This window comes from Mesitornis unicolor, unplaced genomic scaffold (assembly GCF_000695765.1).
Source record: "Mesitornis unicolor isolate BGI_N332 unplaced genomic scaffold, ASM69576v1 scaffold7816, whole genome shotgun sequence".
NCBI lineage: Eukaryota > Metazoa > Chordata > Aves > Mesitornithiformes > Mesitornithidae > Mesitornis > Mesitornis unicolor.
In genome coordinates, this window is record NW_010191647.1 from 887 (window position 1) to 18,559 (window position 17,673).

A 17,673-nucleotide genomic window follows, 5' to 3' on the forward strand; every position below is an offset into this window, starting at 1 on the left:
GGGAACAGAGAAATCTGTGGTTTGTGCCTGATTTCCTCAGCTTTGGGGAACACCAGGAGAAGCAACACCACCCGGCCTAGGTCTGCACCCCTCATCCAAAGCCCTTGATGCTGAGGAAAAGGCTACCTGTCTGCTGTGTAATGTGGTGCGTTTCCATCTGCTTAACACATCTCACGGGAGCTGTTTCCCATGGAGACTGAGTTTTATAACACGCTTGGAAATGCAGCTACTTCTGATCTTCTTGGGTGTTAAAACCCTGGTGTTTTAATTAAAAAGGAAAAACTCAGCTTCCCCTCCCTTCCCCCCTTTTTCTTATTCCTTTATCAGGTGCTTCCTACACTGAGCATAAAGGAAAAATGCAATTGCATGTAACCCCCTGTGCCAACAAAAAGCAATTAGCAATGAAAAGATGAGTGGTTTCATTAGCAGGAGGCTTCTGCTGTGGTGGTAGGGGGAATTAAACCAATAAAAGTACAAGGGACAAAGTCCTGAGGAGGGAGAAATAATGGAGGGGGTGCAACAATAATCTTGGGGTTGGAGAAAACAGGTACTGCTGTTCTCTTCATTTATCAGGCTGAGATGTTGCCTGATTAAAGACCATGGGACCCTCCAAAGGAAGAAAATCCCATATTTTTTTTAAAGTCATCAGTGCCACAGAGGGGAGAAAGGAAAATCAATGAGAAGTAAATACATGCAACACCTTGATGTTGAAAATTATGACATTTTTTGGTTTAGAATGAACTGACCTAGGATTGAGGAGGTACTTTGCAACCTGGCCAGGAGCTTGGTGTAGTGGCATCGTAGGTCAAAGCAAATGATTTGCTGTGCTTCTAAATGGAGGAGAAATGACTGTATATTGCTACCAAATTTGGCATCCTGGCCAAGGCAAATCAGATTGGATATTAGGAAAAACTTCTCCCCCAAAGGGTTCTCAGGGCCTGGCAGGGGCTGCCCAGGGCAGTGGTGGAGTCCTCATCCCTGGAGGGGTTCACAAACCGTGTGGATGTGGCACTTGGGGACATAGTTTAGTTGTGGACAGAGCATGGTTGGACTCAATGATCTTAAAGGGCTTCTCCACCCAAGTGGTTCTATTATTCAGAGACAATAAATCCCCCCATGTTCTGCATGCACACATGCACAAATCCTGCGTTTCCAGAGTTTGCTGTCAGCAGAAATGCCACCTCCCTCCGTTTCCCCTGTATCATGTTAGCCCCAGGTTCAACCCTGTTCAACCCAGAGCTGGGAGCTGAGGGAGTGCATTTGAATTTTGGGCTCTCAGCAGGATTTCGGATCCCTTTTCCCATGCAGTATAGACAACTCAGCTTCATCAGCTCCCTCTCCAAACCACTCACTCCTCCAGCAAGAAGATAAATATGGACTGAGGGAGCCTCTAGAAGAGATAAACCAAAGGGCAACGACTGGGACATTTCGTGTGGAGCAATTTAAGTGGAAATATAAATCTGGAATAGGTCCTGATGGACAACAGAGCCAGCCATCATGGAGAGGTGACCCACTTTCTCCTGGACTCGAAATATGCTGGGTTTTTTAAGTAGAAGTGGGCTGAAAAATGGTCAGAGGTGTCGAGGGGACAGAGGTGAACAGATGTGGAAAGCCAATGCTGGGACCATCGGCGCCCCTCGTTCTTTGGGATGCAGTCGCTTGGCTCTGGCACGGCTCAGGATTTGTTATTATCTCAAGTGGTGAAAAAAAAACAAACCCTAATGAAAATGATTTTTAAATGTCCAGCGACAGAGCAATCCACCAGCCCTTTGGTGAATCATTCCACTCATTAATTTTCCTTACTGTTAAACTGAGGGTTTTGTTTCCAGCGTGAATTTCTCTTGGTTTTTAGCTCACACCTACTAATTCCCCTTCAAACAAGTGATGATTTTAGTCAGCCTAAACCAAAATCTTTCAGTGTATTAAATGCATAATTTTTCATTGATTTTTTTAAGATCTTTAAATATAGTTTTAAAATGAAATTTCAAAAGCATATCTTTCACAGCGGCATTGAGGCGCTTTGGAAAACGTGAAAAATTAACGTTTATTTGTCTCTCCTCTGCAATTGCTTTTTGAAACCACCCGAAACAGCTTGCTGAGGTCAGAACAGTGCGGCAAATGGTTTTGATTGACTCAAATGTCTGTTTTGCCATATGAAGAACAAAATCAGTCAAAACCTGCCACAAAGCTCTGTTTCCAGCTGGGTTTGAGTCACCCCTTGAGCTGCCATTTGCTAAATGCACAGAATCCTCTGTATATTCTATTTTACAGCCTTTTGCCATCCCTTTGACATGGATGCCGTACCCCCTCTTAAACATACAAAAGAAAACCAAGAAAGATTTTGTAATAAATTTTCTTGCTCTGGTTTGTTATCTGTTTAATTTCATCCTGGTGTCTAAAATCAATTGGTTGTGCATCAAATGTAAGTTATAATTTCTCTGTGGAAGCTGAGTGGAGGTGGAGAGCAGTTTCTGCTATTCAAAATAGATATGTTTTTAACGGAGATATTTTTCTGGCTGCTTTGCCCAAAGCTGTGGTTTTAGAAGGACTTTGGACATCAACGCAAAGGTAGTGCCAGCCGTTCTTCGCAGCAAGATGAATTTTCACAGATTTTATTGGGTTTTAAATCCACAAAGAGATTTTATTGGGAGGGAAAATGTCTGGGAGCTCCAACCCCAAATTTGCTGGTGCAATCTTGGGTGGGGAAGTGGGGGATGGCCATGTAGAAGAGGGAGAGGACCTTACTCTTGGGTCATCCAGAAGAGACTTGAGATCAAGCTTGGACTGACCCAGTGCCAGGTCCCTTCCCGTCCTCAAACTCCAGCCACGCTGGTCATGGCCAGGCCAAGAGACCCCCTTCCCAAAAGGAACTACCCAAACCTCCCCAGTGATGCTCATCTCTTCCCAAACCCTGCCCTGCCTGGGGATGGGATGGGGCCAGGCAGGAGCAAGGAATCACATATCCATGGGGCTTGGAACTCAACAGCAGGGCACAAATTCGTAGCAAGGTGATGTTCCACTGAGAAAAACCCACCAACATGACATGGCTTCATCTGCTCATGGTGCTTTCAGCTGCTCGAAGGGTTTGTCTGCTGTTCAGGGCTTCTGAGTTTCTTCTATATAATGTAGCTGGTCTGGGATGCACCAGCAGCTCCAAGTCAATCAGGTCCCCCAAAAGAAGGGAGGTTCATTACCAGGCCTGAGCTGGGTCAGACCACCTCCTGAAGCAAAAGACCTTCTCTCCAACTAGAAAAGGAGAGATTTTGGGGTCAGTAAGGTTCAGGGATCAACCCAGATGATGCAACAGCTCTTTTTGCCTCGCAGATTTTGCAGGATCTTTCCTTCCTCCCCGTGCCACCCTTGGGGGCTGATGGTGTCTTCCTTGTGTGTTGCAGACCAGCATCTCCATAGAGATCAGGTACCAGGCTCTGGATGGGACAGTGGGTGCATGGAGCGACAAGGAGTTCCTGGAGACCCCCAGTGTCCACTCAGAGGGGGATGGCAGGTACCCTTTGGAGACAGACAGCCTCCTCTCCAGCCACCGGCAGGGCTTGGACGTCTCTCCAGGCAAATCCAACCAGCAGTCCACAGAGAGGAGCTTCAGAAGGTAATGTGGTGCTCTGCACTTGGAGATGTGTGATGGCAGCAGGGATGGGGAGAGACTGCCTTGTGATGAAAGAGCAGCATTGCCTCAGTGCTCCTCTAAGGTGCATTGCATCTCCTGCCCACCAGAAGACGCATTATCACAGCTCAAGGTGAGGATGGGCTGGAAGTGTTCACCCACCAGTGCCAGTAGGTCCTTGGTGCTCCACCACACCTCTCCAGCACAAAGCTGAGTCTCCCAGCAAGCGTTGAGGTTCGTAGCATATGGCAGATGTAATTAAGTAGAGATTCAGAGAGGGTTAAGGGTCTGGCTGTGAATCAGGTATTGTCTTGGATGGGACCAGAGCCACGTGTGAGGTGTAGAGCCACATGTGTGAAAGTGTGGGATCTCACATCTCGATGGAGACACAAACCCACACGAGTGTGGATGCTTACGGGTTGGAAGGTGGTGGTGACAGTGCCTCTGACCCATGTCCATGTGCTGCCTGGATCATCATGAGCGTGCACATTCCATGGCAAGGCAGCTGGTGCAGCAGAGGCTGGAGGAGGAAGCAGGGATGGAGCAGAAGGAATGAGCCCTGGCACGTCCCTTGCTGCATTAACCCTCAAATAGATGAGCACTCAGCTTCCCAGACGTTGTCAAAGCTCCCTCCATGGTGATCTATTGGACCTGCTGTGGCAGATGGGGACACCTCCAGGGATGCTGTTACCAATTTTCTATTCATTTAAGGGCTCTTAGCATCACCCCCGCATCTTTCTAAGCTCTACAGAAAAACAAGGGACTGTGTTCTTCCATTTCTTGACACAAAACCACTGTAACCAGTTGCAAACCCAGCCCAGTGACTGGTATGGGTGGAGAGGGCTCAGGACTGGGGATGAAGTTGGCTTTGTTGGCTGTTCATTGGAATGAAGTGCAAACTGGGACCAGTTCTGTCATAAGCTGTGGCTTACGGATGCTCAGGGCTCAGTCCTTGCTGGGAGGAACAGCCCCTTCACCATCTCATATGCAGCCAGGAGGCCAAGGCATGAGTGGACACTGAGGCCTCAGTGATACTGGATCAGATTCAGGTCCTATCACAGGCGCTTTGAACTCTGTGCTCAAATCCTCACCCAGCTTCTCAGACAACAGAGTTTTTCAAGTCTAAAAGCTCAAGTTGCACCAGGGGAGGGTTAGATTGAATATGAGGAAAAAATTGTTCCCTGGAAGGGTTCTCAGGGACTGGAAGGGGCTTCTCAGGGCAGTGGTGCAGTCCCCATCTCTGGAGGGATTTAAAAGCCAGGGAGATAAGGTGCTGAGGGCGATGGTTTACTGGTGGACATGTGATGGTTGGACTCAATGATTTTAAAGGTCTTTTCAAACCAAATGATTCTATGATACTTTTGTGTGTGAATATATTGGGTTCACAGGCTGCTAAGCCAGATTTTGAGGCAGTTTTACATAGTTTCTGTAGTTGTTTTGTCCACTGTAGTGACTCTGACAGGCTCGACTCCAGTAGCTCTTGAACTCATTGGCCTCTTTCTGTTGGAAGAGTGGAGACATCCACATCCTGAACTTGCTAAAAGTCTCATGGAAAGAAATAAACTGGTAAAGGAAGGAAACTTTATAGGAGAGACAAGCAGAGCTGGGTCCTCATGACACCCACTGCTCTCCTGGGATGAGCACAGCCCTGGTCCGAGGGCTGCAGTCCCAATGGTGGACAACTCTTGTGTTCCCAAATCCACATTGAATGGGTTGGGTTGGAAGGGGACCTTAAAGATCCTCCAGTCCATAGGATCCCAGCCTAGAGGTCGGAATCCAAACAGACCCATGTGAATCAGCTGCTTTTTTCCTAACATTTACATCGCAGCCGTACATCCCCCACGCTGAGCTTATGCAATTCTGTGTTTCCGTAATGTTTTGCTTTCTGTCTGGGTTTAGCACTTTATTGTGGCCAAATAAGAGCAAAATTCTTTCTCCCCACGGCGCAAGATTGAGGTAAGATCTCTCCAGTCACTCGCAGCACTCCTAGGCAGTTAATTAACTGTGTGAATTGGGCTGAAACCTGTGAATTTTCAAGCAAATTGAAAGTGCAGATCCGTTTCCCAGCTCAGCGAACCGCGATGTTGCTGAACAGGGAAGATGCTGAAGGATTTAAAATACCAGGAGGATGGCAAGGCAAGGTCAAATCCTGCCAGGGCATCCGTCCTTCTGGCACCATGGGTTTCAGTCTGTCTGTCAGCCCCATAGGTTGGGAAATCAGCATCCTGGACATTGGAGATGCCAGCAACACGATGTGAACGTGGCTTTGCTCTCACCAGAGGTGTAATTAACTCCATGTGATTGATGCAGGCAGTCAGATGAATTGAGGCTCTGGATTACATCTTCAGCGATGGTAAAGCTAAGTTTAAGATGAGCAGCTCAGCTGGAGGTTGAGGACAGCCCCATTTAGCCTGACAGATTCCACCCCAGGGGCATATTTAAGAGGGGGTGTGTGTTTTTTAAGAGGAGGTGATGGGCATCCCTGCTTGGGTGCACAGAGCTGCGACGTGGCTGCAGGCTGCTGAGCTTTTTGAGCTTGGTTTGTACATGGTTGGTGAGAAATCCTTCCCATTGGAGAGCTGAAATAGATGCAATATTTGTGAACTGGGAGCAGGGACAGAAGGAGGTTAAATACCACTGTAAAATCTGGAAATTGTACTGTGTCCACAGATGGGACAGTGGTTCTTGGTCACATTTTGGTGAAAATCCCTTGATATTTGGCTTCGGTTTCTCCTTCAGATCCATGATGCTTTAAAAAGAAAACCCCTTTGTACATAGGATTTATCCTATCCAGTGCTGCCAGGAGAACCCTTGTAGCCCCTTTCCATTGTTTCACAGCCCTGGATCACCGGTTTAAAAGGAAGAGATGGAGGATCACCCCTTAGCAATCGCGCCAAAAAAAAGCAAGGTACAGTACTCCTGCTGTCCCAAGCAAGTTTACATGTGGACAATTGCACTAAAACTGGTTTCACCTACCGCTTTTGCCCCAAGGAGCTCCCCCATGCCCTCAGGTTTGGAGACTTGTCCCATATCAGGTAATTTTGAGCGAGGGGGCTGTGTCTTGACCTGCACTCACCAATGTCAACCCCAAGGTCATTAATGTTACTACCACTGCTCTTACAAGGACCAAGGAGGGAAAGGGCTGATGTTTTCCGTGTCACCACCCTCACAGGATGGAAGAGGACGAGATGTATTACCACAGCGAAGATGAACTTTTGGGAGAGGGGGACACCCTTAGCCAGGGATCCCTCAACACAAGGTAGGGGGCCAGTCAGCACCCACTCGTGCTGGTGGCCGTGGGGTTTGCGGTGCTGTGTTGTTCTTGCCTTGTCCCTGTGGATATCCCATGAGTGTTGCCCCTGGATTCCCATTTCTTAGCTGCAGGACAAGCGATGGAGAAGCTGGAAAAACATCCTTGCAAAGGATGCTCAGGGGTGCTGGGATCCAGGATGGAGAAAGGGCCTTGGGGTGAGGCTGCAACTGGGGTAACTGCCTCTGCTTGGAGCCCCCTTCCTTCTCCAGGTCCCATCACTCATCAGGCACAGAACCAGCGACCAGCCACATTCAGTGCATGGGGGAGAGGCCCTTGTGATGTGCATGAGGATCTGATTTCCATTTGCAGTGACTCTTCTTGCTGTGCAGTGCTGTGAGTTGTCCCTCATCATGTGCCAGAAAGAGTTTGGGGAGGTGCTGCAATAACAAGAAGCTCAGGTAAAACTCAGGGGCCAACCCAAGCAGCTCAAGCAAAAGAAAGAGCATTTTTTTTGGAGGGGGGTCACTCCTCAACCCATGTGGGTGCAGTGATGGCAGAAAGCCCATGAGGTTGGTTGTTCCTACACACGGCATTTCTGGGGAGCTCCCTTCTCATAGCAGCCTGTCACTGAGTGCCTCAAGCTTCACTTGCAGGAAGATATTGACTCTCCATCATGGGAATTTATGGCCACATCCATGCTGGTAAACACCTCTCTCAGGTCCGATTAATTAGAAAGTGCCAGGCCAAGCACCTGAAGTGCCCATAACCTTAATAAATTATTACGACGGTCTCTGAGAAGGTTTTGGCTGCCTAGCACTGACCCAAACCACCCCCAGGCAGGGTCAGGAGGTACAACAGCCATAGGCAGGTTAGGGACTGCCTATCCTAACCTTTTCTTTGGAAAAGGAAGCCCTAAAATGGGTGCGATGGGTGCCAGGGAGTTTGGCTTCAAGGGCAGGGAGTTTGGCTTCAAAGGCAGGGAGTTTGCACTCAAACTTCAAATTTCATTGTGCAGGAGTACAGGGTTGTAGTACATGCCCAGTGAATACGACACACCAGAAGCACATCTTGTCTCACATGTGCCCTACGTTGTAGATCCATCTGGGATGCCTGGAGATGAAGGGATGGTCCAAGTGCTCTGACAAGGCTGCTGGATGCCTGAGAGTCCCCCAACATCTCAAACCCAAATGTGGGAGCCATCATCCATGTGCTGAACAGGGCATGGCTGAGCAATACTTTCAGCTTCCCATTGGTACCACCAACCTTTATGCCAAGGAAGCCAAATTCAAAGCCAAGTCCAGCTTCCACCTTTCCTTTGAGGTTTGGGTCAGGTTTGGGATGAGCTGCTCATCATTTTGGCACAGATATGATGGGATAAGGGGACAGGAACCCTAGGTTTGACCAGGAGGAAGTTCAGCTCCCATCCCCACAGATGCTTAAGTAAAACCTGGATGCAGATCTGAAGAAGCGTTTGGAATGAACTCATCCTCCTTGGGCAAGAGGTTGGACTCAAAATCTTCTTGGCAGCCCCTCTGCCTGTAATTCTCTGTGTCTTCACAGCCTGTTTCCATCCTCCGTGTCCCCCTGGGAGGGCTTTGAATATGAAAGAAGGCAGTGGAAAGATGTGCCCAGATTTCCACAGGCTTCCTGTCAGTGTTGTCTCCGCCACCGAGCTGTTTGCTTCCTCCCCTGCCTCATTAGAGCCATTATTTTGTTATTCAGCTGATTCCCTTTCCTGCGGGGATGCAGAAGGAGGGAGGGGGGGAAACAAACAGACCTTGAAAGGGGAAAAACAGCAGCAGCAACAACGAGGGATATATAAATAACGCTGGGCTTGCCAAACGCTTCTCTGCAGCCTAATAGAGGTGGTGAGACGCGTGGTGGAAACCTGTGCTGGCGGTGGGGATTATATCAGAGATATTTGCAGCCAGATATTTGTCCCTGTGCTGTCAGAAGACACACAACTTGGAGAGAAATACCTTATTTGTGCTTGTAACTCCTCTGTGCCCAAAGCAACAGCTTCAGGTCAGGGAAGTTGTTTGCACAAGGTGAATTCCCTTGGTTTCTGGACAAAATCTGGAGTGAGGGAATGAGACGGTGGAGACACAAGTTCATATTGGGTAAATAAATGGTTCAAGTGAAAGCACAGGTGAGTGTTTGGCTCTGAAACAGTAAAAGGCAGAAAAAATGATGACTACAGTCATGAGTCATTGTTTCAGTCAAAATAGTCCCCAAATTTTTGCTCCAGGCGGGGTTTAGATTGAATGTGAGGAACAATATCTTACCTGAAAGTGTTCTCAGGGATTGGAAGGGGCTGCCCAGGGCAGTGGTGGAGTCCCCATCCCTGGAGGGATTTAAAAGCCAGGGTGCTGAGGGACATGGTTTAGTGATGGACAGGGCATGGTTGGACTTAATGACTTTAAAGATCTTTTCCAACCAAATGATGTTGTGACTCAAATCCCTTGACCCTGCTGGGCAGGAGTTGAGGAATGATCCCTGGGCATCGCTGCTGCTTGATGCTGAGGAGCAGAGAGGTCAGGCGAGGATGCAGCTGCCAGCATCCCTCATCGCTCCCATCACACAACACCACTGCCAACGCCTCCCTTTGGTGGCCAAGCCAATGGCCAGGTCAGAGCATGGATCCACCTGGCAAAAGAAGTCAGATAGTAAATAAATAACTACTTTGGGCTTTTAGTTATATGGGATTTTTTCCAGATTGAATTCACTTCCAGTTCACAGTGTAATCACACGTTGGCCACCAAAGGAGCTGGCTCCACACCTTTGCTGTTGACCCATAGCCCAAAACTTGCTGAGCTTCTGCCTGGGCTTAGACTTTGCAGTTTTACACCGAAGCTCAGATCTGGGTGCAGGCAGATGTGGAGACCTTGGAGGTCTGGTCAGGTAACTCACCAGGGTCACCTCCCTCCCATATCTTAGAGGTGGGGAGGTCTTGGTGTCCAGGGGCTGCCCAAGAAGGTACCCGGCACCCTAGGGAAGGCTGGTGGGGACATTTGGGATGTTACAGCACTGAGCTCTCACACGACAGTGAGCAAGGGATGTCAGATTTGCTTCTCTCCACCAGTTTGTGCTTTATCTCCCCATGAGTCCCAGCAGAATTCCTGGCAAGAAAGTGCAGATGCAAAGCTCCTTTTTAATTTTTTTTGCTATTTTTCCTCCATGGCAAGGAAAAATACCCACGGGCCTCGAGCACCTCCCCATTAATGATTCAGGCAGAGACAAACAGCACACCAAGAAATGAAGCTGCAGTCAATAGACCTGCAGGCAGCAGTTTGCTGGAGGCTGCTGCCTGGTTGGAAGTATTCCTCTTAAAACACAGCCCTCAGTTATGCTTCCTTATGGCTCAACTCTCAGCAGATCCCTTGGGAGCCTGGGCTCATCCTCCGGTTGCACACACGGTGCTTTCATGCAATGACAGCATCATTATTGGCATTTAACCTCACCAAGACTGTGAACCAGTTGGTATCAGCACAGTCCAACTCCACCTTTGGTTTTTTTTTGACCATCCCCTAGACCAGCCTTTATTTTTTGCCATCCAAATATGCATTGTGTTTTTCTAAGCCACCTTCCCAGGCTCCCTCAGCATTTAATGGAGACCATTTGGCATTAAACAAAGAGCCTTGGGGCATCCTCAGAGCCTGCTCATCTTCCCTCAAGACCTAACTGGAGGGTCTCCTATCTGCTCTACCTCTGCTTCTCCAGTGGATCAGGGGGGACCCTAGACCAGAGGTTTCCTCTCCACCCCTCATGTTTAAAGGGCTCAAGGTCAGTGGGACAATTTCCACTTCAAAAGTGCTTACAGATGGTCCAAATAGGCAAATTAAGGCATTGCAATAACTGCTTTTATTATGCCACGAACTGGATCTGTAAGCCTGTGTATTTATTAAAGACAGGCCGTTATTCCCTTATTTCTATTATACTTGAATGTTAAGTGGATTATCAAAATTAACAAGGATCTTAATTAGTCGAGTCCTGCAGGGTGCTAATCCTGATCTCTTTGCAACACTTCTTCTTATGGGCTCCAGAGAGGGCTCCTGTGCTCCTGATACTCCATGGACCAGAGGAGTGGAGGGAGCAATGGATGGGTCCTGTAGGCCATGGTGGCTGGAGCATCCTCCCCAGGCACAACATGGCCAGCTCCACTTTTTTCCTGATAGCTCTGGTTATTTTAGAAGCTGTAGTGATTTTGGCAGCCAGAGGAAGTGGGCTGATGGACCTCATTGCCCTTCCTGATGAGGAACCTGGAGAGGGAGGTGCTGAACTCTTCACCATGGGATCCAGTGATAGGAAATGGTCCAAAGCTGCACCGGGGAGGTTCAGACTGGGCATTAGGAAGCATTTATTTATTGAGAGAGTGGTCAAACCTTGGAATGGGCTTCCTGAAGATTTGGACAATGCCCTTAATAACGAGGTTTAACCTTTGGATAGCCCTGAAGTGGTCAGGCAGTTGGATCAGATGATCATTTCCAACTGAAATTATTAGATTAGATTAGATTAGATTAGATTAGATTAGATCAGATTAAATGGATTATTCTATTCTAGTCTACTCTAGTCTACTCTATTCTATAAAATAGAGGGGCAGGGGCTCTGTCTGCATAGAAGAGCAGGAGATGAGAGCTGGACCTTCCACATCTGCCCCAGGATGCTCATTGCACCCTGCTTGGTGTGCATGGGTCCTGGCTGGGAAAGAAGAGGTTCCCTGCAGCAGGTTGGGGTCCCTGCTTTAGGGAATCAAGGATTAGTGAATATTAGCGAAGGAAAAGTTAGAGAGAGGCAGGTTTTTGGGGATAACGGGGCTGGGTGCCTCCATGCATGCTTGCAGCAAGAAGGGGAAGATGCAGGAAATATTGGTACACCAATCAGCCCTAAGACCAATCCCTAGAGAGATTGCAGCGCCTTTTTGGCATTTTTACCATTGACTGTGCTTTTACTGAGCTCCCCTGGGGCCAGAAAGATTTTGCATGGGGGGACACAATGCACCGAGGCATTGTGCAAAGCTGAGCCCAGCTTGTACTGCAGCAAACCTGTGCTGGAGTTCACCATGAATCAAACAAAGGACTAAAAAGGAATGAAAAGATGTGCTTTCACATTCAGGCTTTTGCAAAGAATCAAAGGGCACTTTGATGTGAATGATCCCTTTGAAAGAGAGAAAAGGACTTGTTTTGTTGAGAATTTTCTTGTTCATATGAACAAAAACACCCTGGCTCCTTTGGAAGGTCCTTCCATTTCAATCAGTTACAGGTCCCAGACCCGAGACAGAATTACACCAAAAGAATAAAAAGAAGAGAAATCTGCATTTAAAAACTGGGCATCAGTGTGGCTGGAGAGGGCTGTCACTAGACCCTCTCCTGGCCATCCTCATCTTCATTCCCCTGTCCCTTCCCTGCTGCTGTACCAAGACCATCTCAGACCTGGGTGTGCCTGGGTGTCCTTCCTCCAGCCCAAGGAACCTCTGTTCCTGCACAGAAGATGGGTGGTTTGTGTCAGGGCAGCTGGGTCAAGGACCAAGCCAGTTTATAGCCCTGGAGACATCAAATCCCAGTGTGGTTTGGGTTGAAGGGACCTCACAGCCCCCTCCAGTCCAACCTCCGTGGGCAGGGACACCTCCACCAGCCCAGGCTGCTCCAAGCCCCGGCCAACCTGGCCTTGGGCACTGCCAGGAAGGGGGCACCCACAGCTTCTCTGGGCAACCTGGGCCAGGGTCTCACCACCCTCATCATAGAGCATTTCTTTCTTATAACTAGTTTGAATCTCCCCTTTTTTAGTTTAAAACCATCACCTCTTGTCCTATCACTACAAATGCTACTAAAACATCTGTCACCAGATACAAGGAGCTGTTTTAACTCCCATCTTTGCAAATGACCTTTCCTATGATCTCAGGCATCTTCCTTCCTTGCTCTGCCTTTCTTTCACCCCCCCCTCCCAGCAGTGAGACCCAGTTTTCTCCTTTTCCTCCTGTTCAATCCACTGGGATTCAGATGCAGACATCCCCAGGATGGACCCTCTCCAGCCCCAGAATGGTCCAGGGCAGCCCTGCCACCTTCCCATGGAGCAAAGCAGTGCCCAGCCTTCAAATCTTCATCAGAGCTTTTGGGGGTTGGTCTCCAGGGGCTCACATCATGCTGTTGGTATCAAAGGAACCAAATCCTACATTCATGGTCCATTCTTATGGATGCCTCTGCACCAGGTTCCCACCACTCCAGTGACCAGGCTTTGGTGCTGCCAAAGCTGAAATCCAGCACTACATCTCCGCTGACGAGTTCTGGCTGCTCATCATGTCCCATGTGGGCTGCCTCGGTGTTTTGCATGTAGGTTTTGGATGGGAAAAGCCCTAAACCACAACACCAGGCAAGATGGTTGGAAACAAAAGGAGGAGAAGGCTAGGCTGGTACAAGTGAGGAGGAGGAAAGCCAGCAGCACCCCAGCTGGAAGAGCCCCCAGCAAGATGGCTTCACACATCACAACGTGCTAAAGTGATATAGTTTGGGGAGAAACAGCCTTAACTGCATCACACCATGCTGGGCTCTGGCTCCTGCCCCTCAGGACTGGTCTGGTCCCTGTGAACGCAGCTCAGCACACAGCAGTGGCCGAGAATGCAGGCTGCATGCTGGGGGGACAAGGATTTGAGATAAAAACACCTTTTTCATTTTCTTTTTAATTTTTTATACCTATTAGGGCATCCTCCTTGGCCAGTGCTGAATCCCAGACAATCCCTTGCTCTGATCCAAGGTGTCTTCATCCTCTCTCCCTCCTTTGCAGAATGTCTCAAGGCATCTTTTATCCTCATGTGCCAGACATCTCTGCTTGATGTTAAGTGTGGGGCTTCTGTCATTGATGCAAACAGGACCCACACTCACAGTGCTTTGCTTGCAGCAGATGTCAGAAAGCAGCCCTGCAACTTTCCAAACCCAGATCACGACATGCAGGAGCAATACCCCATCCAGAAAGCAGCCCTGCAACTTTCCAAGTCCAGATCACGACATGCAGGAGCAATACCCCATGTCTCAACGTGTGCAGGGTCTGCTCTCAGGACAGGGCAGCAGCTGGAGCAGAGATCACACGTGTAGAGATAGGAAAAGGGGTGATGGTTTTAAACTGGAAGGGGGAGATTTAGACTGGATATTAGAGAGAAATTCCTGGCTGTGAGGTGGTGAGGCCCCGGCCCAGGTTGCCCAGAGAAGCTGTGGGTGCCCCTTCCCTGGCAGTGCCCAAGGCCAGGTAGGCCGGGGCTTGGAGCAGCCTGGACTGGTGGAGGTGTCCCTGCCCATGAGGGTTGCACTGGGGGGCTGGGAGGTCCCTTCTCACCCAAACCATGCTGTGATTCTATGAAATGTCTTGGACCAGTGCTCTAAAACCACCAGAGCTTCATTCTCAGGTCCCTTGGGCTGGTGTCAGATCCCCTTGAGGGTGCTGCACAGAGGTTTGAAAGACAGACACTGAGTTTGCAAGCTCTGATCACAATTGTTTGTATTATCTTGGCCTCGTGTTTCTGTTTTGGAGGGAGCTGGTGTGCTTTGGGACAGCTAAAACTGAGCTTGATGCCCCCTGTTTATGCACAGCACTGCAATCAGTCGGGAAGGGGTGAGGACAGGGGTTTCCAAGGAAAAAGCAGCTGGGAATTCACCTTACCTCCTTCCAGACAGACTGGCACAGGGTGCAACACCCAACACAGCTGTTTCCAGCCTATACAGCTTTTCTGTTTGAGCAAATTCACCCCAAGCAAAAGGGAGGAGGATAGGAAGGAGGTTGAGGTGGAGAGGACCGGTTCACTTCCACTGTAGCATGGAGCTCAGGCAGCCAAACAGCCAGGGAAAACCAGTATGGGTCACCCATGGGCCCTGCAGGCACAGCTGGGAGCAGTGTGGGTGGCAGAAGGAGGATCAACCCAGTACAGGGTGGTTGTGTGTTCCAGTGCATGGAGTGGTTTGCTGTGTTGGTGTGCTCTGAAGGTTTTCCTGCACTGAAGCAAATTATCCTGGTTTTTAAAAATCCTGTCACAATGAGAGCCCTCTATTTTCATATCACAGTGAGGTTTTTTTCTGTCTCTCTCTAAATGCTTTAGCCTTGGAGATGATGCAGAAGAAGACCAGCACAGTAGGTAAATACCCACACCAGCCCTGATCAGACGGTGGCCCCGATTCCTGCATCTGCAGTACCGACACACATCCAAATCCTTGCTCTCCAGAGTGTGCTTCCTTAAATCCAGGCTTAAACGTCAAAAACGTGGAGGTCTAGATGTGTTAAGTCCAGATTTATGTGTTTCACCAAGTCTCACAGACTAGAAGCCTGCTTGCCAAATGCAGCAGCCGTATGATGAAGCAAGCCAGGACACAAGGGGCAGCACCTTCCCATCTGTTGAGTTGTTAACATGGTCCCTGGCATGGCTTTGGTGTACTGAGGTACATGTCTGGGACAGTTAATGACAGCACAGGGCTTTGGGGCCCTCAGTATAAGCAGGACATGGAACTGTTGGGGCGAGTCCAGAGGAGGCCCCGGAGATGCTGAGGGGCTGGAGCAGCTCTGCTCTGGAGACAGCTGAGAGAGTTGGGGCTGTTCAGCCTGGAGCAGAGAAGAGAAGGCTGAAGGGAGACCTTAGAGCACCTTCCAGGACCTGAAGGGAACAGGAAAGCTGGGGAGGGACTTTTGACAAGGGATGGAGTGATGGGACCAGGGGGGGTGGCTTCAAACTGGAAGAGGGGAGATTTAGACTGGATATTAGGGAGAAATTCCTGGCTGTGAGGTGGTGAGGCCCTGGTCCAGGTTGCCCAGGGAAGCTGTGGGTGCCCCCTCCCTGGCAGTGCCCAATGCCAGGGTGGACAGGGCTTGGAGCAGCCTGGGCTGGTGGAGGTGTCCCTGTCCATGCGGGGTGGGACTGAGGGGGCTTTAAGGTCCCTTCCAACTCAAATCATTCTATGATTTGATGTGATAGACCAGGGATCATCCCCAACAAGTAGCCTGGATGCAGTTTGTGGAGAGAAGGGACTTCACCTGCAGGAGACAAGCCATGTCATGGCCAGAGAATGAGCCTTGGTCCATCAATTTACCAATATAGATATATCCTTAGATTCCCCCTGTGGCCAGTAAAGAGAGATGGGCACTTCCAGAGGCAGTTCTGGGAGAGCAAGGACCCAGCTGGACTGCCAGAATTAGGGTGGGATAGGGCTGTGCATGTCACGACTCCCAAATACCTTGAAACTGAGATCCCAGGAAGCATCACCTGATAGCTGTTGACCTTGCAATATTCATGGGCAGGACAGAGCTCTGCAGCCGAAAGCAATCTGGCCGTGGTGAATTATTGATGGCGGCTTTTCTTGGGTGCACCCAGTGGATCCAAGACATGTCTGGCTGGGTTCAACCCAGCCTGATGCTAATTATCTCCACGGGTCATTTGCTCCGAAGCTGGGGTCATTGCCAAGCACTGGAGTTGAACTTGGTGGAGAAAATACCCAGGACTTCCTTCTTTGGGTACTTTGCTGGTCAGCCTGGGTTGGTCAATGGTGCAAATACGTTTGCTTGGCACTAATGCTGCTCATGGTGGCTTTCCAGAGCTGCTGTGGCTATGGAGAGGTAAAACATAGATAGTGCTGTGAGGTGCATCTCAGCACCATCCTGCACAGCCCTGGGAAGCTCAGCAAGGCTCTCGCCATAATCCAAATCTTCCCAGGTTGCCCCTATAGTCAAAGCAAGAGGAATCTCCCAAGGGATGATTACTCACATAGGATCTGACTCAGACTTTGGATGTGAGTGTCTCCATCCTTGGTTTTTGTGGAAAACCGGTGTGGACAGTCCATAACCTCCGTGTCCAAGTAAATTAGAAGGGTCTGACATTGCTAACTCAAGCGTGGCATTTGGGCACGCATCTTAGGGATGTCGCACACCAGACCAATGCCTCCATCAGCACAATCCAGGGTCCTCTTCATCCTGAGCAAAGAAAAGTGAAATGGTCTCCCAAAGACTACCAGCACCCATCAAGTTTCCCCCATCCTTTTTGCAACCCTTCCAATGTACTGTGAAATTGCTAGGGGGAAAAAATGCATCCTGAGGACCCCAAAAAGAAGGAAAAGGGCTCGGAAAAGGTGTTCAGAGCAATGGACTGGGTGCTGCTGGGAGTCCCAAGGCAGAGCCTCCAGCAACCAGCACCCATCAAGTTTCCCCCATCCTATTTGCAAACCTTCCAATGTACTGTGAAATTGCTAGGGAAAAAAATGCATCCTGAGGACCTCAAAAAGAAGGAAAAGGGCTCGGGAAAGGTGTTCAGAGCAACGGACTGGGTGCTGCTGGGAGTCCCAAGGCAGAGCCTCCAGCACCTGGAGATTGTTAGCACCTAAATTGACTCCAAACTATTCAAGTGGAGATGAAGGGATCTGCACTCACCAGGTCCATGTTTCCCTTGCCCTGACACTGATATTACTCTTGTTTTCTCCTCTTTCTCTTCGGTGCCTCACTCAGGATTAAGTTTAACGATGGATACAAGTCAGTAGCAAGGTACCAAAATGTCGTGACTGGAGGGATCTTGGCTTTTTTGGGAGGAGGGTGGTTTGCTTTCATCCCAGCCCATCCCAGTCACCCAACAACCCACAAATACATGACTGTCCAGGCATAAATATACCCAACATTTGGGATACAGAGCAATCTGGTTTAAGCTCCAAATCTTTCTTAATTCCTTAATTTCCACATCTTAAGGCAGGAGAGAAGGGTGTGTGGTCCAGACCTGGGTGAAGCCAATGGTTGATGCACCAGCATCACAACACTGCATCTCTGCAATGCACTTCGAAGCCAA

General features: G+C 49.2%; 1 protein-coding gene across 1 annotated transcript in view; it reads left to right on the forward strand.

Annotated features, from left to right (window-relative positions):
- LOC104542474 (otoferlin-like) overlaps positions 1–17,673 on the forward strand; it is a gene marked incomplete at both ends in the record, with an annotated part of 45,490 nt that overhangs the window by 195 nt on the left and 27,622 nt on the right. The window contains one exon of the mRNA XM_010186805.1: positions 3,396–3,607. Within this exon, the coding sequence (XP_010185107.1) occupies positions 3,396–3,607 (212 nt within the window). The remainder of the gene's footprint in view (positions 1–3,395; positions 3,608–17,673) is intronic.